The sequence below is a fragment of the Lithobates pipiens genome, unplaced genomic scaffold (assembly GCF_037356315.1).
Source record: "Lithobates pipiens isolate NorthernLeopardFrog02 unplaced genomic scaffold, aLitPip1_a1.2 Scaffold_30, whole genome shotgun sequence".
In the NCBI taxonomy this organism is placed as follows: Eukaryota; Metazoa; Chordata; class Amphibia; order Anura; family Ranidae; genus Lithobates; species Lithobates pipiens.
This window is the reverse complement of record NW_027507791.1, coordinates 56,523,603-56,549,705: the sequence shown is the minus strand read 5'-3', so window position 1 is coordinate 56,549,705 and position 26,103 is coordinate 56,523,603. Positions and strand designations below refer to the sequence as shown.

The following is a 26,103-nucleotide window of genomic DNA, read 5'->3' as shown; positions in this document are numbered from 1 at the left end:
CTCCAGGATGAGAATTAGAGAGGAGATTCTGCTGCTATGTAATTGAACTTTGCCTAAGCCCTTGTACACACGGTCGGAGATTCCGTCGGAATCTTCCTATCGGACCGTTTTGTCGGATATTCCGACTGTGTGTGGTCTGCATTGGACTGTTTCCGTCGGAATATCCGGCGGACCAAGTTTTCGAAATTGGCGGTAAAATTTTCCGACAAAATGCTCCTATCGGACATACTCCGATCATGTGTAGCCTACTCCGACGGACAAAGTGCCACGCATGCTCAGATCAAATTCCTAGACCAAAGCTATTGGCTACTAGCCTGAACGTAGTCCCGTCGTAACGAAATAACATCATCACGTTATGTACAATTGGATTTTCCGACAACTTAGTCCGACCGTGTGTATGCAACATCACTTCCGGACCTCTTCCAGAATTAATCCATCGGAATTACTCCGACGGATTTGGTTGTCGGAATCTCCGACCGTGTGTACAAGGGCTTAGGGTGCTCCCAATGGTGGGAACCCAGACGGGGTTCCCGCAGTTAGAGAGTGTTATAGAGACTGTAATTCATGCTGAAGGAAATGTAACATGCTGTGAGCTATAATGGATGAAGCATTTACAAGTAAAAGAGAAGAGCTAGTTATGTTTTAAAACACTTATGCCACAAATGACAATAGATTTTTGGTAACATTATCAAACAATGTAGAAATAACTATATTGATGAATTACTAATTAAAATGTTATTTAACCCTGCCTGGTCTGAAGATATTCAAAGGGGTGCATGCAAAGTGTTCCCAAAGAACAGGTGAAGAGGAGAGTGAAGATGTTCTGCAAATGTCCAACGAACATAAAAGCTATCCGGAGGAGGCTATATTGGCATTGCCCATGACTTTAGTACTAGTGTCAGGTGCATAAGCGGTCAGCCAGTTGGGAAGCGGTGTGACTCGGCATAGGTGACAGAACACCCTGTTAGTGAAGGAGCTTGTAAACTTTGCTCCTTCCCAAATTGGGCCCAATTAGCCATTTTTCCTCCCCAGTGTCATGTGACTCGTTAGTGCTACAAGGTCTCGGGTGTGAATGGGGAGCAGGTGTGTTAAATTTGGTGTTATCGCTCTCACTCTCTCATACTGGTCACTGGAAGTTCCTATATGGCACCTCATAGAACTCTCTGAGGATCTGAAAAAAAAAATTGTTGCTCTACATAAAGATGGATGAGGCTATAAGAAGATTGCCAAGACCCTGAAACTGAGCTGCAGCACAGTGCCCAATAACATACAGCGGTTTAACAGGACAGGTTCCACTCAGAACAGGCCTCGCCATGGTCAACCAAAGAGGTTGAGTGCACGTGCTCAGCATCATATCCAGAGGTTGTCTTTAGGAAATAGACGTATGAGTGCTGCCAGCATTGCTGCAGAGGTTGAAGGGGTGGGGGGGTCAGTATGTCAGTGCTCAGACCATACGCCACACACTGCATGGTCTGCATGGCTGCCATCCCAGAAGAAAGCTTCTTCTAAAGATGATGCACAAGAAAGCCCACAAACAGTTTGCTGAAGACAAGCAGACTAAGGACATGGATTACTGAAATCATGTCCTGTGGTCTGACTAGACCAAGATAAACGTATTTGGTTTAGACTGTGTCACTTTTTATGACAATAACTTGCATATAAGCCTTTAAAATTAGCACTTTAGATTTCTCTCATAGACTTTTACAGGGTGTTGTGTGGCTTTTTCGAATTTGCCACGAACACCCCAATTTGTTCGCTGTTCGGCAAACAGGGGAACAGGCAATGTTCGAGTCAAACATGAGTTCGACTCGAACTTGAAGCTCATCCATAACCCTGAAACTGAGCTGCAGCAAGGTGGCCAAGACCATACAGCGGTTCAACAGGACAGGTTCTACTCAGAACAGGCCTCACCATGGTCAATCAAAGAAGTTGAGTGCTGCCAGCATTGCTGCAGAGGTTGAAGGAGTGGGGGGTCAGCCTGTCAGTGCTCAGACCATACGCCGCACACTGCATCAAATTGGTCTGCATGTCTGTCGTCCCAGAAGGAAGCCTCTTCTAAAGATGATGCACAAGAAAGCCCGCAAACAGTTTCTCTGAAGACCAGCAGACTAAGGACGTGGATTACTGGAACCATGTCCTGTGGTCTGATGAGACCAAGATAAACTTATTTTGTTCAGATTGTGACAAGCGTGTGTCGGTGGCAACCAGGTGAGGAGTACAAAGACAAGTGTGTCTTGCCTACAGTCATGCATGGTGGTGGGAGTGTCATTGTCTGGGGCTGCATGAGTGCTGCCGACACTGGGGAGATACAATTCATTGAGGGAACCATGAATGCCAACATGTACTGTGACATACTGAAGCAGAGCATGATCTCCTCCCTTCAGAGACTGGGCCGCAGGGCAGTATTCCAACATGATAACGACCCCAAACACATCTCCAAGGTGACCACTGCCTTGCTAAAGAAGCTGAGGGTAAAGGTGATGGACTGGCCAAGCATGTCTCCAGACCTAAACCCTATTGAGCATTTGCGGGGCATCCTCAAAAGGAAGGTGGAGGAGCGCAAAGTCTCTAACATCCACCAGCTCTGTGATGTCCTCATGGAGGAGTGGAAGAGGACTCCAGTAGTAACCTGTGAAGCTCTGGTGAACTCATATTGACACTTTGGGATAGAGCTGCACGATTAATCTTAATAAGATTGCGATCTCGATTCACCCCCCGTGATCTCCAGACTGGATGACCCGCGATTTTGATATTCCCGCCATTTTGATATTCCCTCCAGTTCCACGTAACCAGCGGCGCTGTGTAACACTGACGTCAGCAACCGGAACTGATGTCAGTCATCGGAGAGCGTGATGCGGAGCAGCGCGCACACCGCTGGAAGTCGTGATACACTGTGGCAGGGAAATGAACACAGCACAGCAGTGAATGCGCACTGTGTGTGCAGGCCACGGATCTGATTTCCAATTCCAACACGTGAGTGAGATTCCTTCCTTCTATCACTAACTGATACTTAGAAGAAAAGAATGTCAACATGTATATTACATATATATGAACACCACACGGTGTGACCACAGTGAGTCAGCTTCTCCAGGCCTAGCTTACAGCAGATGACAGTCATGGCTATTAACCACTTGCTTACTGGGCACTTAAACCCCCCTCAGTCCCAGACCAATTTTCAGCTTTCAGCGCTGATGCACTTTGAATGACAATTGCGCGGTCATACAACACTGTACCCAAATGACATTTTTATCATTTTTTTCCCACAAATAGAGCTTTCTTTTGGTGGTATTTAATTACAGCTGGGAGTTTTATTTTTTGCTAAACAAACAAAAAAAGATGCAAAATTAAAAAAAAAAAAAAAATCATGTTTAATAGTTTGAGAAAAAAAGAGAACTGCGCTAACCTCAAATGCCCAAAGTGAATGGGGTATGTGTATGTGCCAAACCCACGATATGAGTCTTAGTGTCTTATCGTCTCTAAGACCACCTCAAAAATATAATGCATACTATTATATGTACAAATAAATGAAATTAAATACAAAAGTGGGACACAAATACGTGTCAATAATGTGAATTACCCAAACGCAATACAGATTGTGTAAATCTCTGTGCATATACCCCTAAAGTGAAAAAATTATTTTGTTTCCAATTTTTTTACATGAAATAAAATGTCAAAAAATATATATTCTGAGACACTATATAATGTCCATATAGTTGTGAACCAAAATATTATAAATTGTCCATATGGTACATAACACCGGTGAAGAAAAACTTCATATAAGAGCTGGATTAGGAGTGCACAAATTAGAAATCTTCTCCAGAAATATAATGTGCTTTTCCCATCACCGAATAAATGAATTGGCTCCTTACCAGATCCAAGCGACCCCCCGTTACAGAGGGTCACCACAGGCAAAAACAATCAAAGGATGTCCGGGTAACGGTTCCCCTCAGGCGATCCCGAATCCCTCACGCAATAGGGCTGTGGCTGTTGCTCCAAATGTCACTCCCAATTCAACGTAGTATCACATAGGGAAAAACATAGGCTTCAGATAGTGTAAAACCAATGATTTTAATTTGCCAAAAACGAACGTATACACTTACATAAAAGACTTTAAAAACAGGTTCAAAACAGAGGCGTGCACCGGCCGGACACACGCCAACGCAGAGACCAACCCGTCCTTCCTGGTCTGAAAAGAACGAACACGACTGGGGTGACGTCGACACGTTCGCACCGCCCTACGCGTTTTGTAATAATTTACGTCGTCCAGGGGCACAGGCGGGGATTCACTTTTAGTTGTATTCCTCAACATTTGTTTGGGATGCCCAAGGCTAACCTCTGGGGCATATGTGGGGTAGTAAGGAATTGGAAATACATGTTTATGTTGCTCTATCTCTCAACTGAATCTGATGGACATGTGAATGCACCAAGAAATATAATTTTTTTGGTGTATCTTTATACCAATTTGGGATACTTCACCCCATTTTATTCTTATTCTTATTATTCTTATTCTTATTTTTATTCGATTATTATTTTATTGTATTCACTTTATTTTTATATTTTATTTTTGTTCATGCCCTATTTGGGACCTATACTCTGCCTTGTCTTTGTACACAGGAAAAATAAGAATAACTTGCTATGTCTCTCTTCCAATATGGCCATCATCTGGAAGTGAGACTTGGTTCACAACCATATGACGTTCGTTTGGGAACGAGGCTTGGTCCATAATTATAGGACGTTCGTTGGGAATATATATACACACATGACGTTCGTGGATCGAGAGTGAGGCTTGGCCCATGGTCATTGACTTCTAACGTTTATGTGATATCTAAGATGGCCGCTGACCCAAAGCGAGGCTTGGTTATGTTGTTGGTTATAAAAGGGGTGACGTCGCACGCCGCCCGTGCCCCTGGACGACGTAAATTATTACGAAACGCGTAGGGCGGTGCGAACGCGTCGACGTCACCCCAGTCGTGTTCGTTCTTTTCAGACCAGGAAGGACGGGTTGGTCTCTGCGTTGGCGTGTGTCCGGCCGGTGCACGCCTCTGTTTTGAACCTGTTTTTAAAGTCTTTTATGTAAGTGTATATGTTCGTTTTTGGCAAATTAAAATCATTGGTTTTACACTATCTGGAGCCTATGTTTTTCCCTATGTGATACTACGTTGAATTGGGAGTGACATTTGGAGCAACAGCCACAGCCCTATTGCGTGAGGGATTCGGGATCGCCTGAGGGGAACCGTTACCCGGACATCCTTTGATTGTTTTTGCCTGTGGTGACCCTCTGTAACGGGGGGTCGCTTGGATCTGGTAAGGAGCCAATTCATTTATTCGGTGATGGGAAAAGCACATTATATTTCTGGAGAAGATTTCTAATTTGTGCACTCCTAATCCAGCTCTTATATGAAGTTTTTCTTCACCGGTGTTATGTACCATATGGACAATTTATAATATTTTGGTTCACAACTATATGGACATTATATAGTGTCTCAGAATATATATTTTTTGACATTTTATTTCATGTAAAAAAATTGGAAACAAAATAATTTTTTCACTTTAGGGGTATATGCACAGAGATTTACACAATCTGTATTGCGTTTGGGTAATTCACATTATTGACACGTATTTGTGTCCCACTTTTGTATTTAATTTCATTTATTTGTACATATAATAGTATGCATTATATTTTTGAGGTGGTCTTAGAGACGATAAGACAATAAGACTCATATCGTGGGTTTGGCACATACACATACCCCATTCACTTTGGGCATTTGAGGTTAGCGCAGTTCTCTTTTTTTCTCTTTTTGTTCAGTGTATTTTTGGTGTACATTTGAATTGCTGCTTCCGACCAATATCATTCTTATTCCGTAGCGCAGTTTCTTCTTCTTTGCTTTTTTATGTTTAATAGTTTGTTATAAAATTTTGCAAACAGGTAATTTTTCTCCTTCATTGAAATGCGCTGATGAGGCGGCACTGGTGGGCACTGATAGGCGGCACTGGTGGGCACTGATAGGCGGCACTGGTGGGCACTGATAGGCACAGTTAAGACGACACTAAAAGGCACAGATAAGGTGGCACCGATAGGCACAGATAAGACAGTACTGATGGGCACAGATAAGGCGGCACTGATGGGCACTGATGGGTGGCACTGATGGGTGGCACGGATGGGTGGCATGGATAGGTGGCACTAAGGGGCACTGATGGGTACTACTGATAGATGGGACTGATGGGCACTGATAGGTGGCACTGATAGGTGGCTCTGATAGGTGGCACTGCTGGGCACTGATGGGCGGCACTGATGGGCACTGGTAGATGACACTGATGGGCATGGATATGTGGTACTGAGGTGCAGCAATGTTTTTGAGGCAGATTGTGGGCACTGATAGGTGGCACTGTGGGCATTGATGTATGGTACTGTGGGTACTGATGTATGGCACTGTGGGCACTGATGTATGGCACTGCTGGATGGCACTATGGGCACTGATGGGTGGCACTGCTGTGTGGCACTTTATTAATCATCTGGGGGTTACTGGCAGGAGGCAGGTGGGCACTTATACGCTGGCCGTGATTACCGGCTCCGTTGTATCACATGATCAGCTGTCATTGGCTGACAGCTGATCACGTGGTAAGGGGTCGGGAACGACCCCTTGCTCGGATTCGTGATCAGGCGAGTCTCATAGACTCGCCGATCACAGAGCGTGCCGCGCGCGCCCCTCAGGGGGCGCGCAGGCCGCTCGTGCACGGGACGACATCAATCCCGGCAAAGCTGGTACGCGCTGTAGCCGTCATTCGGCTATAGCGCGGATCTCAAGAGGTTAAAGTGGGGCATGCGAGCCTGTGAGTGATTGAGCCGAGCGAGGAGTGGACCACTGTCCCTTATTATGAATATTATTAGCACATCAGCACAGGCACACTCACTGCAACAGTGACATTTAATAGCCTAGCCTGTCCGACTGTCATCTGCAAGTGGTGTGGGGCCCAGCCATGACAGCACCAGGTTGTGTGACTTAAAAAAAAAAACACTGTTTTTTGCCTTTTAAATGTCAGTGCCATAGTGCATGCATGTGCATATAGCTAGCTGCAACTTAAGTGTTTTCAAACTAAGGCAAATGACAGTGTGCGCTCTCAATTTGCCTGCAGTGCCTGGTGGTAGAAAAATGAGTGAGGCAGAGGCCGGTGCAGACAATGCAGACAGCGCAGAGGCTGCCACAGGCGCAGACTCAGAGGCAGAGCAATGCGCAAGTCATTATCACATTATCCTGGTCAGAGACTGCAGACGTAGTACAGTCCCTAGGATAAGTAATGGATAATGGCCAAAAGGCCCTCTTACCAGACCCCACAAAGCTACAGCAGTGATCCCTCCGGCTGGATGATCGCTCACTCTGGGTTCCCCAGGGGGTGACTCTGGTCAGTAGTGTATCATGTCTGTACCCTGGTAGTGGCTCAGTCTTTCTCTCTATGGTGGCGCTGGGCAGTGTGTCTCTCTCTGGTGGTGTTGGGCAGTGTGGCTCTCTCTGGTGGCGCTGGGCAGCGTGGCTCTCTCTGGTGGCTCTTGGCAGCGTGGCTCTCTCTCTGGTGGAGCTGGGCAGCGTGGCTCTCTCTGGTGACTCTGGGCAGCGTGGCTCTCTCTCTGGTGGAGCTGGGCAGCGTGGCTCTCTCTGGTGGCGTTGGGCAGTGTGGCTCTCTCTCTGGTGGTGCTGGGCAGTGTGGCTCGCTTTCTGGTGGTGCTGGGCAGCGTGGCTCTCTCCCTGGCTTCCACCCAGCACCCTCCTCATTCTTTGTCCTGTAGCACTCTCTTCCTCAGCTTTTTTCCAGGCTGCAGTCTTTCAATCTCTCTCTTGATTGAGCTGTAGCCTCCTTCCTGTGGAAAATGGGGCCACCAATCTTTGGGACTACATGTCCCATGATGCTCTCCTCTCCTAGTCTCCTTTAAATTGGCCCTCAGTTATGGCCAATAGGGAGGGAACAGAGCGGGCAGGAAGCTGGGTGGGGAACCTGGTGAGAGCCACCATCTCTCTCACCATCTGTCCCTGACAGGAGAAAGGGGTGGTAAGTGGGGGAAGCCTCTGATAGCCTACAGCTCGCCTTTCTTCTGTCACAGCACTGCTGAGTTCTCTGCTGGACTGAGCAGGGAAAAGAGCCCGAAGTCACACTACACTGATGGGGGGGCTTGACAGCACCTCACCCCACTGGCAGGTGGCACCCGGGTGCATGCTGCCCACACCCCGATAGCGACGCAACTGTGCTAAGTTTAAGATTCAATCCCTGATTCTGGGGGGGCACTTGACCCCCCTTGCCCCTACCTGCGGACGCCCATGATTATCACTTCCCTACCCACCCGTAGTCATATGACGCCCACAGATGGGATCTCCCATCCTGGGTGGGGGTCATATGACGTCCTCCAATTCCAGGCCGCCTAGGGGGCACACGCAGCGTAGTTCGGGACCCGGTACGCGTCCCCGGCAGCCGCGATGTCCTCCGGGCACCCGCGATTGTCCGGGAACACAGCAGGACCGTGGATCTGTGTATGTAAACACACAGATCCACATTCTGTCAGTGGAGAGGAGACCAATGATGTGTTCCCAGTACAGAGGAACACTGATCGGTCTCCTCCCCTTGTGAGACCCCTCCCCCCACAGTTAGAATAACTCCCATAGGGAACATATTAACCCCTGCAGCGTCCCCTGGTGTTAACCCCTTCCCTGCCAGTCACATTTACACAGTAATCAGTGCAATTTTATAGAACCGATCGCTGTGTAAATGTGAATGGTCCCAAAAATCTGTCAAAAGTGTCCGATATGTCCGTCACAATGTCGCAGTCACAAAAAAAAAATCGCAGATCACCGCCATTACTAGTAAAAAAAAAAAAAATGACATAAATATATCCCCTATTTTGTAGACGCTATAACTTTTGCGCAAACCAATCTATATAGGCTTATTGTGATTTTTTTTACCAAAAATATGTAGAAGAATACATATCAGCCTAAACTGAGGGAATTTTTTTTTTTTTTTTTTTTTTTTAATGGGATATTTATTATAGCAAAAAGTAAAAAATATTCTGTTTTTTTCAAAATTGTCGCTCTTCTTTTGTTTATAGCGCAAAAAATAAAAACCGCAGAGGTGATCAAAAGAAAGCTCTATTTGTGGGGAAAAAAATTACGTCCATTTTGTTTGGGTGCAACGTCGCACGACCGCGCAATTGTGAGTTAAAGCGGCTCAGTGCTGAATTGCAAAAAGTGGTCTGGTCTTAAGCCAGCAAAATGGTCCGGTCTGAAAGTGGTTAATCACCTGAAACGTAATCACATACAAGAATATGAGACGGTAGGGAAAAAGAAGACTACTCAATCACAAAGTACCTGCAAACGTACGAAACAAACGTCAATTAAAGGAATATTATTTAATGCAACACCGTACCCAACAAACTCTCTCAGGAACAAAGAAATAACAGAAGCAATCACATTTCACCTGGCTAAAGACATGGCTCCCGTGACCACTGTTGAAAAAGAGGGGTTTAAAAAACTAATTCAAACCCTTAATAAGTGCTTTCAAGTGCCCTCTCGTACTTATTTTTCACATGTTGCAATCCCTGGTCTATAGGTCAAATGTTGTTAAAGAGTTGCAACTGAATTACGAGATGTACTTAATTTTGCAGCAACTTCAGATTTATGGTCCAGCAGAGCAATGGAACCATATATGAGTTTAACAATCCATTTCATTAACCACTTTCAGACCGGACCATTTTGCTGGTAAATGACCAGAGGTCTTTTTACACTTTGGCACTGCGCTGCTTTAACTGGTAATTGCGCGGTCATGCAATGTTGTACCCAAACAAAATTTGCGTCCTTTTCTTCCCACAAATAGAGCTTTCTTTTGATGGTATTTGATTGCCTCTGCGATTTTTATTTTTTGCGATATAAACGTAAAAAGACCGCAAATTTTGAAAAAAAATGATATTTTCTACTTTTTGTTATTAGAAAAATCCAATAAACTCAATTTTAGTCATACATTTAGGCCAAAATGTATTCAGCCACATGTCTTTGGTAAAAAAAAAGTCAATAATTGTATATTTATTGGTTTGCGCAAAAGTTGTCACATCTACAAACTAAGGTACGTTTTCTGGAATTTACGCAGCTTTTAGTTTACGACTGCCTATCTCATTTCTTGAGGTGCTAAAATGGCAGGGCAGTACAAAACCCCCCCAAATGACCCCATTTTGGAAAGTAGACCCCCTAAGGAAATTGATAAGAGGCATGTTGAGCCCATTGAATATTTTATTTTTTTGCCTCAAGCGATTGAATAATGACAAAAAAAAAAATTTTTTTTTTTTTTTACACAAAGTTGTCACTAAATGATATATTGCTCACACATGCTATGGGCGTATGTGAAATGACACCCCAAAATAAATTCTGCTGCTTCTCCTGAGTATGGGGATACCACATATGTGGGACTTTTTGGGAGCCTAGCCGCGTACGGGGCCCCGAAAACCAAGCACCGCCTTCAGGCTTTCTAAGGGCGTAAATTTTTGAGTTCACTTCTCACTACCTATTACAGTTTTGAAGGCCATAAAATGCCAAGATGGCACAAAACCCCCACAAATGACCCCATTTTAGAAAGTAGACACCCCAAGCTATTTGCTGAGAGGCATGTTGAGTTCATGGAATATTTTATATTTTGCCACAAGTTGCGGGAAAATTACAAACTTTTTTTTTTTTTTTTTTTTTTTAACAAAGTTGTCACTAAATGATATATTGCTCATGCATGCCATGGGCATATGTGAAATGACACCCCAAAATAAATTCTGCTGCTTCTCCTGAGTACGGGGATACCACATATGTGGGACTTTTTGGGAGCCTAGCCGCGTACGGGGCCCCGAAAACCAAGCACCGCCTTCAGGCTTTCTAAGGGCGTAATTTTTTGATTTCACTCCTCACTACCTATTACAGTTTTGAAGGCCATAAAATGCCAAGATGGCACAAAACCCCCACAAATGACCCCATTTTAGAAAGTAGACACCCCAAGCTATTTGCTGAGAGGCATGTTGAGTCCATGGAATATTTTATATTTTGCCACAAGTTGCGGGAAAATTACAAACTTTTTTTTTTTTTTTTTTTTTTTCACAAAGTTGTCACTAAATGATATATTGCTCACGCATGCCATGGGCATATGTGAAATGACACCCCAAAATAAATTCTGCTGCTTCTCCTGAGTATGGGGATACCACATATGTGGGACTTTTTGGGAGCCTAGCCGCGTACGGGGCCCCGAAAACCAAGCACCGCCTTCAGGCTTTCTAAGGGCGTTACAGTTTTGAAGGCCATAAAATGCCAAGATGGCACAAACCCCCCCAAATGACCCCATTTTGGAAAGTAGACACCCCTAAATTTAGGGGTACACTAGTGAGACTAGGTAATAAATGGCGGGTGCCCTGAAACTATAAAAAAATAACTAACCAACCAGCGTCACCTGTAACAGTTATATGGTGATCACTGGTGAAAGGGTTAACTAGGGGGCAATCAGGGGGCTTTATGCGGTAGTATATGGGGGTCCCTGGCGCTATAAAAAGCTGCAGCGAACCTAAATACCTACCTGCCTAACTAGCGTCACCTGTGACACTAATACAGCGATCAGAAAAACGATCGCTTATTAGGCTGGGTTCACACTGGAGCGATGCGGGAACGCCACGAATGCGCGGCGGGTTCCCGCATCGCATGCCTCCCGGCGGCAGTTCACACTGCCCTATGCGAACTGCTGGGAGTGTCAGTGAAATGTTACTGACACCCCCAGATCAGTTCGCATATCGCAGTGCGATCTGCAAACTCGGATCGCATGGTGTGAACACCCATGCGATCCGATTCTGCTGCGGGCCAAAAAAAGGGTCCCGTGCGAATTTGCGGCGGGTGCGGCGAATGGCTGAACTCGAATCGCACAGAGATCGGATGTGATTTGCACTGCAGTGCGGTGCGAATCACATCCGTTCTCATAAACCGCTGCAATGTGAACCCAGCCTTAGTGACACTGGCGACGGGGGGTGATCACGGGGTTAAACCTTTATTGGGGGGTTAGGGGGGTACCTTATAACTAAAGGGGGCTAACCCTAACTGCCCTAACAGTTATTAGTCACAAATGACACCCGCCGGGTGATCAGGGGGTTAAACCTTTATTAGGTAATAAATGGCGGGTGCCCTGAAACTATAAAAAAATAACTAACCAACCAGCGTCACCTGTAACAGTTATATGGTGATCACTGGTGAAAGGGTTAACTAGGGGGCAATCAGGGGGCTTTATGCGGTAGTATATGGGGGTCCCTGGCGCTATAAAAAGCTGCGGCGAACCTAAATACCTACCTGCCTAACTAGCGTCACCTGTGACACTAATACGGCGATCAGAAAAATGATCGCTTATTAGGCTGGGTTCACACTGGAGCGATGCGGAAACGCCGCGAATCCGCGGCGGGTTCCCGCATCGCATGCCTCCCGGCGGCAGTTCACACTGCCCTATGCGAACTGCTGGGAGTGTCAGTGAAATGTTACTGACACCCCCAGATCAGTTCGCATATCGCAGTGCGATCTGCAAACTCGGATCGCATGGTGTGAACACCCATGCGATCCGATTCTGCTGCGGGCCAAAAAAAGGGTCCCGTGCGAATTTGCGGCGGGTGCGGCGGGTGCGGCGGGTGCGGCGAATGGCTGAACTCGAATCGCACAGAGATCGGATGTGATTTGCACTGCAGTGCGGTGCGAATCACATTCGTTCTCATAAACCGCTGCAATGTGAACCCAGCCTTAGTGACACTGGCGACGGGGGGTGATCACGGGGTTAAACCTTTATTGGGGGGGTTAGGGGGGTACATTAGAACTAAAGGGGGCTAACTCTAACTGCCCTAACAGTTATTACAGTCACAAATGACACCAATGCAAAAAAAAAAAAAAAAAAAAATGACATTGGTGTCACTGTGACTGGGGGGCAGGGGTAATTGGGGGGGTGATCGGGGGGTAAAGGGGGGGTGTGAGTGTGCCTGGCATGTTCTACTGTGTGTGTGAGTGTTGGTGCAACTTACTGATCCGTTCTCCTCCGTGTCGGAACGAAAAATACCGACACGGAGGAGAGAATACATCACTTCCTCTCCTGTGTTTACATTACAGGAGAGGAAGTGATGTCACCGGGGATTTCTATTCGTCGGGAGCGATCGCGAGGGGGTGGCCATGAATGAATGGCCGTCCCCTCGTCCGGGATCGCTCCCGTACGAATTCCGACCGCCGCAGGCACCGGGCGGGGGCCCGATCGGGCCCCCGACCCGCGGGAGGCAAGGGACGTACATGTATGTCCTTATGCCTGCCCGTGCCATTGTACCGACGTACATCGGCGTGCGGCGGTCGGCAACTGGTTAACTTCCCTGGCGGTACGATTATTTCAGATTTTAGGTGCTGAAAGCGGTACCATTATTTTGCATTGAAATTTGGCGTTTTATATTGTAGGCCTGTAATTCTTAGAAATAATTCACTTAAATCTGTCCAAACCAGAGTCTAATAGACATCCTGGGTATGATAAAATTTGAAATATGAAATTTATAAATTATAATATATATATATATATATATATATATATATATATATATATATATATATATAATAAATAACTATAAATAATTATAACAAATAATAATATAATAATAATAAAAATTATTCAATAATGTAATCAAATCAAAAACACTGAAATGTGCTGAGTTGCAGAATTTGTCATTTTCATTACTTTTAGTGTTTGATGAATTTCCCCACAAATCACTATCGCTCAATTCTGCCAGTGATTTTAATTTATTATCGCTGTTTTCTAGCTGGTCTATAAGCACTTTTGATGAAAACAGACATTTTTTGGTTGCTATGGACAATCTCCAGTTTCCAGGCATAAAGAACAGTATTTATAATATGCAGGACACTGGGCATACCACTGGGGACAAAGGGGTGTGTAATTATTTGATACAGTACTGTAATCTGTAAGATTGCAGTATACTGTATCTATACTGTGTATTTTACTTTTTGAATTTGGCGCCGAACTCCGTCCCCATGCGTCCCGAGTCTATGGTATTTAAATCTTACCCCGAGCCAGACTCGGGAATACCGCCAGGGAGGCTACTGATGATTTTGAGATGACAAGTCGGTGCCTACAAACTGGGTTTTTCCCTGAGGACCACGCTGGCGAAGCTTTGGCGCAGGGATTAAAGGATGCTCTCATCAACTGGAAATTGGAGGAGAATCTTATGTACATCACTACAGACAATGGAAGCAACATTGTAAAGGCCATATCCATAAATCACTGGACACAATTGCAGTCTTTTGGCCATAGGCTTCATCTCACAATATAGAATGCAATGAAGGACCCACGAATTGAGCGTGCAATGGGTTTGTGCAAAAAGCTTGTCGGGTGTTTTAGCTATAGTTGGAGGAGGAAGAGGGAGCTTTCTGAGGCACAGAAACAACTCTGTTTACCAGACCACAAGCTCAAGACAGAGCGCCCAACAAGGTGGGGATCTAGGCAGGCTTTGGTGAGGAGGATACTTGAGCAGCAAGCTGCCATCACCCATGTCCTCTCTTCTGACCCCAAGGCTAGGCACCTCTTGCCAACATGGCAAGACCTAGAGATCCTGGAGGCTGTGGACAAGACTCTCACCCCACTGGCAGACTTCACAGATGCTCTTTCAGGAGAGCAGTATGTCTATAACCTGCTCTACACCTATTCCAGTCTTCTGTTTTGGCTGTTAAGGAAGGCGACTCTGATCTTATTTGCACAATGAAATCAAAGATAATGGGGTATCTGGAGGAAAAATATCAGGACCCAAAAACACAAGACCTTCTCGACATAGCCACAACCCTTGATCCCAGGTTTAAGATAACTTACGTTAACGAAGATAACAAAACTGCTGTCCAGAACAGACTACAAGAGGAGACGTCAAAGCTACCAACAGTTAAGGAAAGCCCCCTCTACAACTCCTAGTGGTCAATGTCATGCAAAGAAGGCTCGAAAGAGCTTGGGTAGCTTTTTCAAATCAGCAAGTGAAGGGGCACCAGATCCAGCCTCAGGCTCACACCAACAACAATCCGAAAGCTTGTCCTTGGAGCTACACTCTTATCTGTTCTGTTCTTAGGCAACACTGACAGTGAAGATGATCCGTTAGTCTGGTGGAGGACAAGGATCAGTATCCGAGATTGTCTGCACTGGCCAGAAAATACCTTTGCATTCCTGCAACCAGTTCCCCTTCTGAAAGGGTTTTTAGCACAGGGGGCAACATTGTCACTTGTCGCCGTTCTGCACTGAAGCCACAAAATTTTATCTGACATTACAATTACATTCAAAAACATTCAGGTATCATGATGATACTACCTACCTGAATGTTTTTTTAATGTAATTGTAATTTCTTTCTTTCACATTGTTTTTCATTACATTCATTGTCATTTCTTTAAAATTTGTTTGATTGAAGCCAGAGTACTACTATGGCTTATTTTAGAACAAAGGACTGTTCCCCAATCCCCCTTGGATGGGGCTTTTAAGGCCACAAACACTGAAGCGTGTTAGAAAATTGATTTATTTTTACATAAAAAGATAGATCACACAACATCAATGATCAATGGTTAAAGGCATAAACCACTAGATGTGGTATAATACATGTGACAAACAAAGCAACACAAATTATGCTTTTTAACCATTGATCATTATGTGATCTATCTTTATTTACTGTATTTATCGGCGTATAACACGCACCGGCGTATAACACGCACCCCAAGTTTAGGAGGTAATTTAAAAGAAAAAAAACTTTTAGGAGGGAAGTTTAAGGAAAAAAAATTACATTTAAATGCCCATCAATGCAGCGTTGCCAGTCATTTGCAGCCTTCCATTGCAGCCTTGTCAGTCATTTGCAGCCTTCCATTGCAGCCTTGTCAGTCATTTGCAGCCTTGCATTTAGCCTTGTCAATCATTTGAAGCCTTGCATTTAGCCTTGTCAGTCATTTGTAGCCTTGCATTGCACCTTGTCAGTCATTTGCAGTCTTGTCTGTGGCTTTGCCATTTAAAAATGGCGCCGCCGAGATACAGAGCGGATGTCCTGTGTATCTCGGCGGCGCTCGGTAACTCTCGGCCGCTCTCGGCGGCTTTCGGGTATTTTCCGCACTCAGCAGTTCTCAGCTATTTTTGGCCATTCTCGGCTATTTTCGGCCACACCCGGCCATTCTCGGCGGCCGCCGAGAACGGCCGAGTGCGGCCAAAAATATCTGAGAACGGCCAAAGATAGGCGAGAACAGGTGAGCGCAGCCGAGAATACCTGGAAGCCGCAGAGAGCGGCAGAAAGGGTTAAAAATAGCGGGGGGGGTCGGCATATAACACGCACCCCCAATTTCCCCCTGATTTTAGGGGGAAAAAGAAGGGCATGTTATACGCCGATAAATACGGTAAAATAAATCAAATTTCTAATGCACTTCAGTGTTTTTTTGTGGCTTTAAAAGTTCCATCCAAGGGGGAACAGTCCTTTGTATGTTCTATACAATCCAGGGACGTGGCCACTACATGCAAAATCACATTCATGTGTTATCCAGTGTTATAGTGATGATCTCCCTTTCCTGTATGGCTTATTTTATTGTCGTTTGGTTTGATAACCTAATGTTCTCAGAGATTGTAAATTTTTAGATTTAGTTTTTTGAGAATCGTGATCTTCATTCTAAGCAAAAGAATCGTGATTCTCATTTTTCCCAGAATCGTGCAGCTCTACTTTGGGACCAATTTGGACATTTTCACTTAGGGGTGTACTCACTTTTGTTGCCAGCGGTTTAGACATTAATGGCTGTGTGTTGAGTTATTTTGAAGGGGACAACAAATTTACACTGTTATACAAGCTGTATAATATGTATATATTTAACCACTGATTTTATTTAACCTCTTCCTGACCGCGCTATAGCCAAATGACAGCTACACTGCAGTCGCACATTTCTGGGAGGGGCATCTATTGACGCCCTCCCAGAACCCTGCTTCCCCGTGTGCCCCAGGGCATGCATCAGGAGTGCTTTGTGATCGCTCTGTCTTTCGGACACAGCTGCTTACAGATTGGTCTAAACAGCCAATCACAGCCAAGTGATCAGCTCTGTGTCCAATCACAGCTGATCGCAGTGTAAACAGGATTCGTCAGTTATCGATAATCCTCTCCTCACACTGACAGCGCATGAGGAGAGGAGAAGTCGGTAAGCGGTAATCCACTAATGGGACATCTACACTGATCATCAGAGCACCGATCACCGGTGTCCTGATTATCAGTGTAGCACCCTGGTGTTAGAAGCAGGGTTACTAACAAATTTAGTTTGCTCGGCGGTAACCAGCCTGGCTGATTGTTAGGGAGATCCACTGACCTTTTCCTAAATCTGGGTTTTATGCACCTCTCTCTTCTGTCACTAGGTGGCATTGTTACCTATGGCATTAGATTGACAAGGGCTTAGTAAATCCAGACTAGGAGGGGATGGGTTGTCTCAGCCAGTTGGCAGGGGTTTCTTTGCCCTTGGCCTACTGGGAAAGCCTATTTATTTGGGAGGGGGTCAGGTGATCGGGGTTCTGTGCCACCTGGATGGCTGTCTGGGTGGACGTGTGTTGAAAAGCTCCCTGCTCCTAGGCCAGAAGCCTGAGGCCTATCTGGGAGTACCTGGCTGCTTAGCAGTCTGAGGCCTATCCAGGTTGGAAGCAAGCAGCGCGGAGTTGGGGTCTTCAGGCTTGGAGCCCAACCAAGTTGCAGGGGGTTCTGCCTACTGGGGAACCAAGTAGTTGACACAGATAAAGGAAAGCAGTTGCCGTCTGAGACGACCACTCCTGAACAAGAACCAGAGTCAGAGGTAAAGGGGACCCAGTTGCCAGCAAGGGGCAATCCTTTTATTAGAGGCCAGGTTCTGTGGAGACTTAAGAAGTACCAGAGCAGCCTTTTCCACTAGCCTGGGATGGTGAAGAAGTTGGGAAAGCTTTAGCAGAGTCAATGTTGAAAATGTCAAGGGGTGTGAATACTTTTTCAAGGCACTGTATACGATTACAAATCATTTTTTTTCTCCCCTTCTATTGGTTAAACTGGATGGACTTGTCTTTTTTTCAACTAGACTAACTATGTAACTGTGGGGGAGATGTATTAATACTAAAGCACTCAGACTCTGGTGCAGCTGTGCATGGTAGCCAATCAGCTTCTAAATTCAGCTTGTTCACTTAGGCTTTGACAATAAAATCTGCAAGCTGATTGGTTTCTATGCAGAGCTGCACCAGATTGTGCACCCTGCAGTTTTAGTAAATAACCCTTTTATGTTGTCATTTATTTTGTAAATAGGTAACAAGAGGTACTATGCAGCCTTTACTCATTCATGTAGGGGTTGGATATCTGGGAATATCAAGCCAGATGTGGAGATGAGGTCCTTGTTCTCATCAACATGAGGACAAAGTGATTTTACCAGGGGGGTCCCTTCCAATGTTAAGGTCATGTGGCCCAGTAGAGGCCTTCAGCACGTGTGTGTGTGAGTGTGGGGGGGGGTGCACTTGCTGCTCCTCCTTTACCCTGGAAGCCTACCGAATATCAGGATAAAGGCCCTATGCCATTATTTTAGTTTTTCTTTATTTTTTGTATGAGGCCCTCCTTAAATATCCATACCAGAGGTCTATGATAAGGGTCTGACAGGAGCGGACTGACCATTCGGCCACTCGGGCACTGCCCGAGGGCCCTGGGCCACTAGGGGGCCCCATCAGGGTTGCCAGCCTCAGTAAAACCAGGGACAGTATGTAAAAATTTGTGTTTTTTTTTTACATCTGTCTCTGAAATGTCCCTTACCGACATCCTTTTGGTCTAAAAATCCTGAGATTATAGCTGCCCCACCTCTCCAGTACCTTCTCAGCCAATAGAAACATGTCTGTGTATACTGTGTGATTGTATACTGTGTGGCCCCATAATCTCTGATTGCTTGGGGGCCCCATAATCTCCTATTGCCCGGGGGCTCCATGAGTTGTCAGTCCGCCCCTGGGGTCTGATAAGGATTTGGGGGGGGGGGGTTTCTTTTTTTTGCATGGTATTGCTCTTAAAAATCCACACTAGACCACTATCTAGAATGTGGGTCTGATATTGATATGAAAGGTGGGGGGGGGGGTCATCTGTAATCTTGTTGACGTTTCTTAGATATATAGTGTATGTGAAAGAGAACAGCCTTATGTGAAACAATGTTGCCTGTCTGTAAAAATGTAATAGAAACCTTGTTGTTATGTATGGCTTTTTATATCTTTTTATATATATTTTTTATCAAAGCCATTTTAATTATATTTTATTGGCTGGTGGAAAACAATGGTAGGGGTCAGCAACCTTTTTCCACTTAAGGGTCGGATTCAATGTACGTGAATGCATGGAGGGCCGCATTTACCTGTGCATAGCCTCTGGTTACCTTTACATTACACAGCCCCCTGCACCTCTGGACCCCTTCACATTACACAATCCCCTGCACCTCTGGACCCCTTTACATTACACAGCACCGCACCTCTGGTTCCCTTTACATTACACAACACCCTGCACCTCTGAAGCCCTTTACATTACATATTCCCCTGCACCTCTGGACCCCTTTACATTACACAGCCCCCTGCACCTCTGGACTCCATTACATTACACAGCACCGCACCTCTGGTTCCCTTTACATTACACAACACCCCACACCTCTGGAGCCCTTTACATTACATATACCCCTGCACCTCTGGACCCCTTTACATTACTCAGCCCCACACCACTGGTTTCCTTTACATTACACAGCCCCCTGCACCTCTGGACCCCTTTACATTACAAAGCCCCTGCACCTCTGGACCCATTTACATTACAAAGCCCCTGCACCTCTGGACCCCTTTACATTACACAGCCCCGTACCTCTGGACCCTTTTACATTACACAGCCCCCGTACCTCTGGACCCCTTTACATTACACAGCTCCCCTGCATATTACAAAGCCCCCCCTGCACATCACACATCACCCCCCCTATCTAGCCCCCTCTGCATATTACACAGCCCCCCCTTGCACACACCCCCTGCATAATATACAGTGCCCCTGCAGTTCTGCCCGTTCCTAGCTTGCCTCATACAGAGAGGGAGACAGAGTAGAGTAGGAAGCAGGAAGCTGAATGAGAACACGAGAGACACATAGCAGCACTGATAAGACAGCGGGAGCTTCCGGTGTTAATATTTCATATTAACAAGCTTGTGATTGGTTGCTAGGACCACCTAGCTACCAATCACCTGGAAAGTTAACTCCAAAAGCTCTTGCTGTCTTATTAGCACTGCTGTGTGTCTCTCCTGTGTTCTCATTCAGCTTCCTGCTCCCTACTCTGCTCTGCTCTTACTTAAAATGTCCGCGAACCGGGTGCACGTGAATTCATTACGTGCACTGAGGTGTGTGGCCCCGAGCCATAGTTTGCCAACACCTGCTCTACGGCAGTGATTGGTAGTCACAGGCCATGTGATTTAGAGGAGAGCTGTACCTTATGGAGATACGTTATAATATGTTGGGTGGTTTTTGGTGTTACAGGCTGCTCACCTGCAAACGTGGGGTCCTGCTAAAGTTTTTAAAGGATGGGAGTACCACACCAGCTTATAGAGCCCTTTTGTTTTTCCACCACGTTTCAGGAGCTCAGCACTTGCCCTTCATCAGGGAAAAAAATAGATCATGTAGATGCCTGGATTAGAAAAGCAATACAGATGTCTACACAGTTCATTTTTTAGCCCTTATGAATGGCACATGCTGAGCCCCCGAAACACATTGGCTATTGCAAAATAAAACCTGTCAAAGGACTATACAAGCTAGTATGGCACTCCCATCCTTTGCAAGCTTTAGGCTTTTTAAGAAGCAGCAGTTTTTTTCTTTTTCGTAAAATTGGGATCTGTTAACTCAAAATAGTGATGCAATTTAATGGTGGCATTTGGATATTGATTCATGAGAAGAATGAATTTTAATGATAGGTCCACTTTAACACCAAAAGGGGTTGATTTATAACAGAAAGGAGATATTGCTGTCTACTCTTAATTGTAGTCCGCAGTCGTAATCAGTACAATGGCTTCCATTTGTGGCCCATTTATACCATGCCTCACAGAGTTAAAGTAGACCTTCCATGGCAAATAGAAGGTCCACTTTCTTTGCCGGCCCCTTGCCTTCCCACCAGAATCTGTGAAACAAACCACTCACCTAAAAAAAATGTCATCTCAGTCCTGGTCTCTGACACTTCCAGCAGGCACAGGTAACATCAATGTACCTCCTAGTAGAGCTGGGAGCTTGAAAAACTGCAAGAACGCACTCTAGCCCATTGCCAAGAGTGCATACCCACTGGATTTTTAGCTCCCAGCTCTGGCGGGAGGCATGGTGACATCACCCGTGGCTCATCCCTTCATAAGTGAGCAGTAAAGCTATACCATTGCCTTAGAAGTAAACCCCTTAATTTTGTACTTGCACTGTATTATGTGTATTCACTATTTTCCATTTCTGTAACTCTTTTTGCAGTGAGCGGTGAAGATCCTTCAGGGTCATCAACGCATGGCTTTCATTTACAAGGTAGGGGAAATAGACAAACAGTCAGACAAGTAGCTTTAACTTGAACCTGTACTAAACAGGTGCAGAATAGGAACAACAATGCCAACAGGGTCAAAATGGCAAAAAGGATGTGCCTAGAGTACAGAATAATGTTAAACTGATTATGAAGCTGTACAAACAGGAGCTCATAGGAGCAATGTCTATGCAACTCAATAAGGATGCTAGGTGGCAGAACAGTGCCCTTTAGCAACAGGACGGCCAAAACTCCAGTAGACAGTAGAGTACATAAACAGGTACCTGCATAGCTTCTGTGACAGCATCTCTTACAAAGAAGTCCAGGGTAGGTTTGGGTCCACACGCAAACAGCTGGAGGGATCTCTGGATTGGCAGCACAGGCAAGCGGCTGGAATAGTCAGAGGGCTGCTACCACAGGCAAGCGGCTGGAAGAGTCATAGGGCTGCTACCACAGGCACGCGGCTGGAAGAGTCAGAGGGCTGCTACCACAGGTAAGTGGCTGGAGATGCATTGCCACCCAACTTGAATTGCAGTACTCTGGTAGAAATTGGAAAAGTGGGAAAACAGTATATTATACATTCACATCAGTCCCTGGCCTCAAGGAGCTTACAGTCTAATGCCGCGTACACACGTAGCCGTCTATCCGACGGACTTAGTCTGGCGGACTTCCCGCCAGACTGTCCATCGGACTTTCCGATTGAGCTACTTGCCCACACACAGCACTTTTTCAGCGGACTAATACGGCGCACTAAGTCCGCCGTACTATCCGCCCTACTTTTGAAATGAACGGACTCGCCCACGCACGCGGAGGAAAGTCCGCTCATTTCGAGCGCGTCTCCAGGTAGGCGGGGCCTGCGAAGGAGAAGTCGCTGGTCCCGCTGCTTGGTATGGACTTAAAGGGGAACCCCAACGCCGAAAAAAATCAACGTGGGGGTCCTCCCAGGTCCACATCAGACCCTTGTCCGAGCACGCTACCCGGTCGGCCAGGAAAGGGGGGGACGAGCGAGCGCCCCCCCCCCCTCCTGAGCCGTACCAGGCCGCGTGCCCTCAACATGGGGGGTGCCTTGGGGAAGGGGGGGCCGCGCGGCCCCCCCACCCCAAAGCACCTTGTCCCCATGTTGATGAGGACAAGGGCCTCTTCCCGACAACCCTGGCCGTTGGTTGTCAGGGTCTGCAGGCGAGGGGCTTATCGGAATCCGGGAGCCCCCTTTATTAAGGGGGCCCCCGGATACTGGCCCCCCACCCTATGTGAATGAGTATGGGGTACAATGTATCCCTACCCATTCACCTGTAAAATAAAGTACAAAAAAAAACACAACACACAAGATAAAATAGTTTATTGCACAGCTCCGGGGGTCTTCCGTCTTCGGGGGTCTTCTCGCCGGACTCCTCCGCTATCTTCTTGTAGCTCTTTTACTAGCGTAGGAGCCCGGCTTTCTTCCTCGCCGCCGCCCTTCTTCCGACTTCGAGGGTCTTGTCCCCCTCTTCGGTTCTTCTGTCGCCGCTGCCGCTGTCGTCGCTGCCGACTTCTGTTCTTCTGTTCTCTTCTTCTTCTTCTTCAGATGTTGCCTCGCCGAGTCCTCCGCTCACAATGACGGGGACCGGGCACGCGGCGACTTATATAAAGACATCGCCGGATGATGTCCCCGCCTATTATGATGTCACAGTCCCAGCATCCTCTGGGACTGTGACACCATAATGGGCGGGAACATCATCCGGGATGTCCCTATATGAGTCGCCACGTGCCCGGTCCCCGTCATTGTGAGCGGAGGACTTGGCAAGGCGACATCTGAAGAAGAAGAAGAGAACAGAAGGCGGTGGCGGCGGCAGCGGCGACAGAAGACCAGGCCACTGCCTGTAAAAGAGCTAGAAGAAGGCGCGGTGGCCCGGCAGAAGAACCGAAGAGGGGGACAAGACCCCCGAAGTCGGAAGAAGGGCAGCGGCGAGGAAGAAAGCCGGGCTCCTCCGCTAGTAAAAGAGCTACAAGAAGATAGCGGAGGAGTCCGGCGAGAAGACCCCCGAAGACGGAAGACACCCGGAGCTGTGCAATAAACTATTTTATCTTGTGTGTTGTGTTTTTTTTTTGTACTTTATTTTACAGGTGAATGGGTAGGGGTTCATTGTACCCCATACTCATTCACATAGGGTGGGGAGCCAGTATCCGGGGGCCCCCTTATTAAAGGGGGCTCCCGGATTCCGATAAGCCCCTCGCCCGCCGCCCCCGACAACCAACAGCCAGGGTTGTCGGGAAGAGGCCCTTGTCCTCATCAACATGGGGACAAGGTGCTTTGGGGTGGGGGGGCTGCGCGGCCCCCCCTTCCCCAAGGCACCCCCCATGTTGAGGGCACGCGGCCTGGTACGGCTCAGGAGGGGGGGCCACTCGCTCATCCCCCCCTTTCCTGGCCGGCCGGGTAGCGTGCTCGGACAAGGGTCTGATGTGGACCTGGGGGAGCCCCCACGCCGATTTTTTTCGGTGTTGGGGTTCCCCTTTAAGTCCATACCAGGCGGCGGGGCCAGCGACGTCTCCTTCGCAGGGCCCCGCCTACCTAGAGACCCGCTCGAAATGAGTGGACTTTTCTCCGGGCGGGAAAAGTCCGCTCATTTCAAAAGTACGGCGGACTGGCATACACGCGGCCAGATTGTCCGCTGAAATGCGAGTCCGGCCGGAAGATTGGAGTGCAAAATTACTTTCTAAGTCCGCCGTACTTTCGGGTCAAAAAAGTATGCCGGAGGCTACACACGGGGGGATTGTCTGGTGGACTTCAGTTTGCCGGACTTTTCCACCCGCTTGTTTGATCGTGTGTACGCGGCATAAGGTACCTAACTCACATTCACACATATACACAATTGGGCCAATTTAGACAGAATCCAATTAACCTACCAGCATGTGATGAAAAAGGTGAACCGCTCTAGGTGGTGTACTGAAGAAAATGCCCTCCTCAAAGTTGAAGCCAGGTACAGGCTCAGCACAAGCAATATTGAAGAAATGGATTCTGGACAGCCACACTCCGATAAAAGCCTTTATTGCAATGAGTAGTAAACGTTCATGTGACAACAGAAGCAGGACAAACAGCTGACGCGTTTCACAACATCATTGTTGCTTAGTCATAGCTCATGACTAAGCAACAATGATGTCGTTAATAGCATCAGCTTTTGTTGTCACACGAACGTTGACTATTCATTACAATAAAGGAGTGCGGCTGTCTAGAATCCATTTCTCCAACCTACCAGCATGTCTTTAGAGTGTGGGAGGAAACTGGAGTACCTGGAGGAAACCCGCACAGGCACAGGGAAACTCCAACCAGGTGCAGTCGTGGTTGGGTTTCGATGGTGACGACCCTAGTGCTTCTAGGCAGAAGTGACAAGAAGCATTCACTCAGCTGTGTCTAATTCTGACCATATTTAGCTAAATACAGTGATTACCTATGATAATCGGCTCTATCTAATGGCCATAATGCAATCGTTTTTTAGAAATACCATAATCAGGAAAAATAACATATTATGGATATTAGATGGAGCTGATGATCATAGAAAATTACTGTATGAAGCAAAATATAGTCAGAATTTGTCACAGCTAGCCAAATGCTTGTCCCATTCATCCAACAAATCTTTTATAAATAGACCTCTATAGTGTCTTTGCTTATATGAGGTGTGCTTACTATTTTCTATGTCTGTAGATCTTTTTTCAGACAACTATGAAGAGGAAACAACAACATTCACCTATGGTAACTATGCACCCCTATTTACTTTATTATGCCATCAGATTCAGAATCCTGAACGTAGCAGATTGCAAAGCAGATCTTTAAATATTTTGCACTGAGCAATAAAGAGAAGGATAAAATGCCAACAGCATTGTTTATCTCTAGCAATTCGCATCTCATCACCAAACTGATCAAATGGTGAGTATTCAGTAGTGATTGATACAGGAATAGTGATGCGCTGTACTAGAAAATATATCAATTTAAAATAGTTGTGTGTTGTGTAAACTTGTATAAATAAAATTCAAATAAAACCAACGAAGGTGAATATAGTAAATGAAAAAAGCATATATGCAGGTAAGTAGATGATGGCTAATAATATATCAAATATATGACAAAGATAAAATATAATAATCATATGGTACCATGGATCAGTGATTTAGCATACACATCACTACATAGGGGTAAAAATAATTCATAACCATTGATGATATTATAATAGAAAGTGCAACAGTTAATGGAAAACATAAAAAATAATAACGTAAAAAAAAAAAAAAAATTATTAAAATAAGTTAAAAAATAAATAGCAAGGTGCAATAGTGCTGAGGACTAAATGCGAAAAAAAACGTATAAAGTTTGAACAGTGGTCTGAGTTGACGGAAAATTATTTATATCAAATGTCCATATAAAGGTGCATATAGTGAAGTAAAGTGCTAGCTATACAAAGTCGCATAAGGTGCAAATACGTTGTGTAGCGGCTATAACATAAGTCGCATAAAGCATAGGTGAACTTCAAATCAAAAAAAATCGCATAAAGTAAACTACAGGTGTAAGTAGCGTGCTGAG

The 26,103-nt window shown here is 46.0% G+C and overlaps 1 protein-coding gene and 1 long non-coding RNA gene across 2 annotated transcripts in view; one reads left to right on the top strand and one right to left on the bottom strand.

Annotated features, from left to right (window-relative positions):
- Nucleotides 1–26,103, top strand: part of LOC143942862 (uncharacterized) — a 57,130-nt gene that overhangs the window by 7,770 nt on the left and 23,257 nt on the right. The window contains exons 2-3 of the mRNA XM_077464268.1: nucleotides 21,515–21,565; nucleotides 25,237–25,284. Coding sequence (XP_077320394.1) covers nucleotides 21,515–21,565; nucleotides 25,237–25,284 — 99 coding nt within the window. The remainder of the gene's footprint in view (nucleotides 1–21,514; nucleotides 21,566–25,236; nucleotides 25,285–26,103) is intronic.
- The window catches only part of LOC143942864 (uncharacterized), a 41,060-nt gene that overhangs the window by 13,376 nt on the left and 1,581 nt on the right, over nucleotides 1–26,103 (bottom strand). The window contains exon 2 of the long non-coding RNA XR_013264852.1: nucleotides 21,842–22,096. This is a non-coding gene — a long non-coding RNA (uncharacterized LOC143942864). The remainder of the gene's footprint in view (nucleotides 1–21,841; nucleotides 22,097–26,103) is intronic.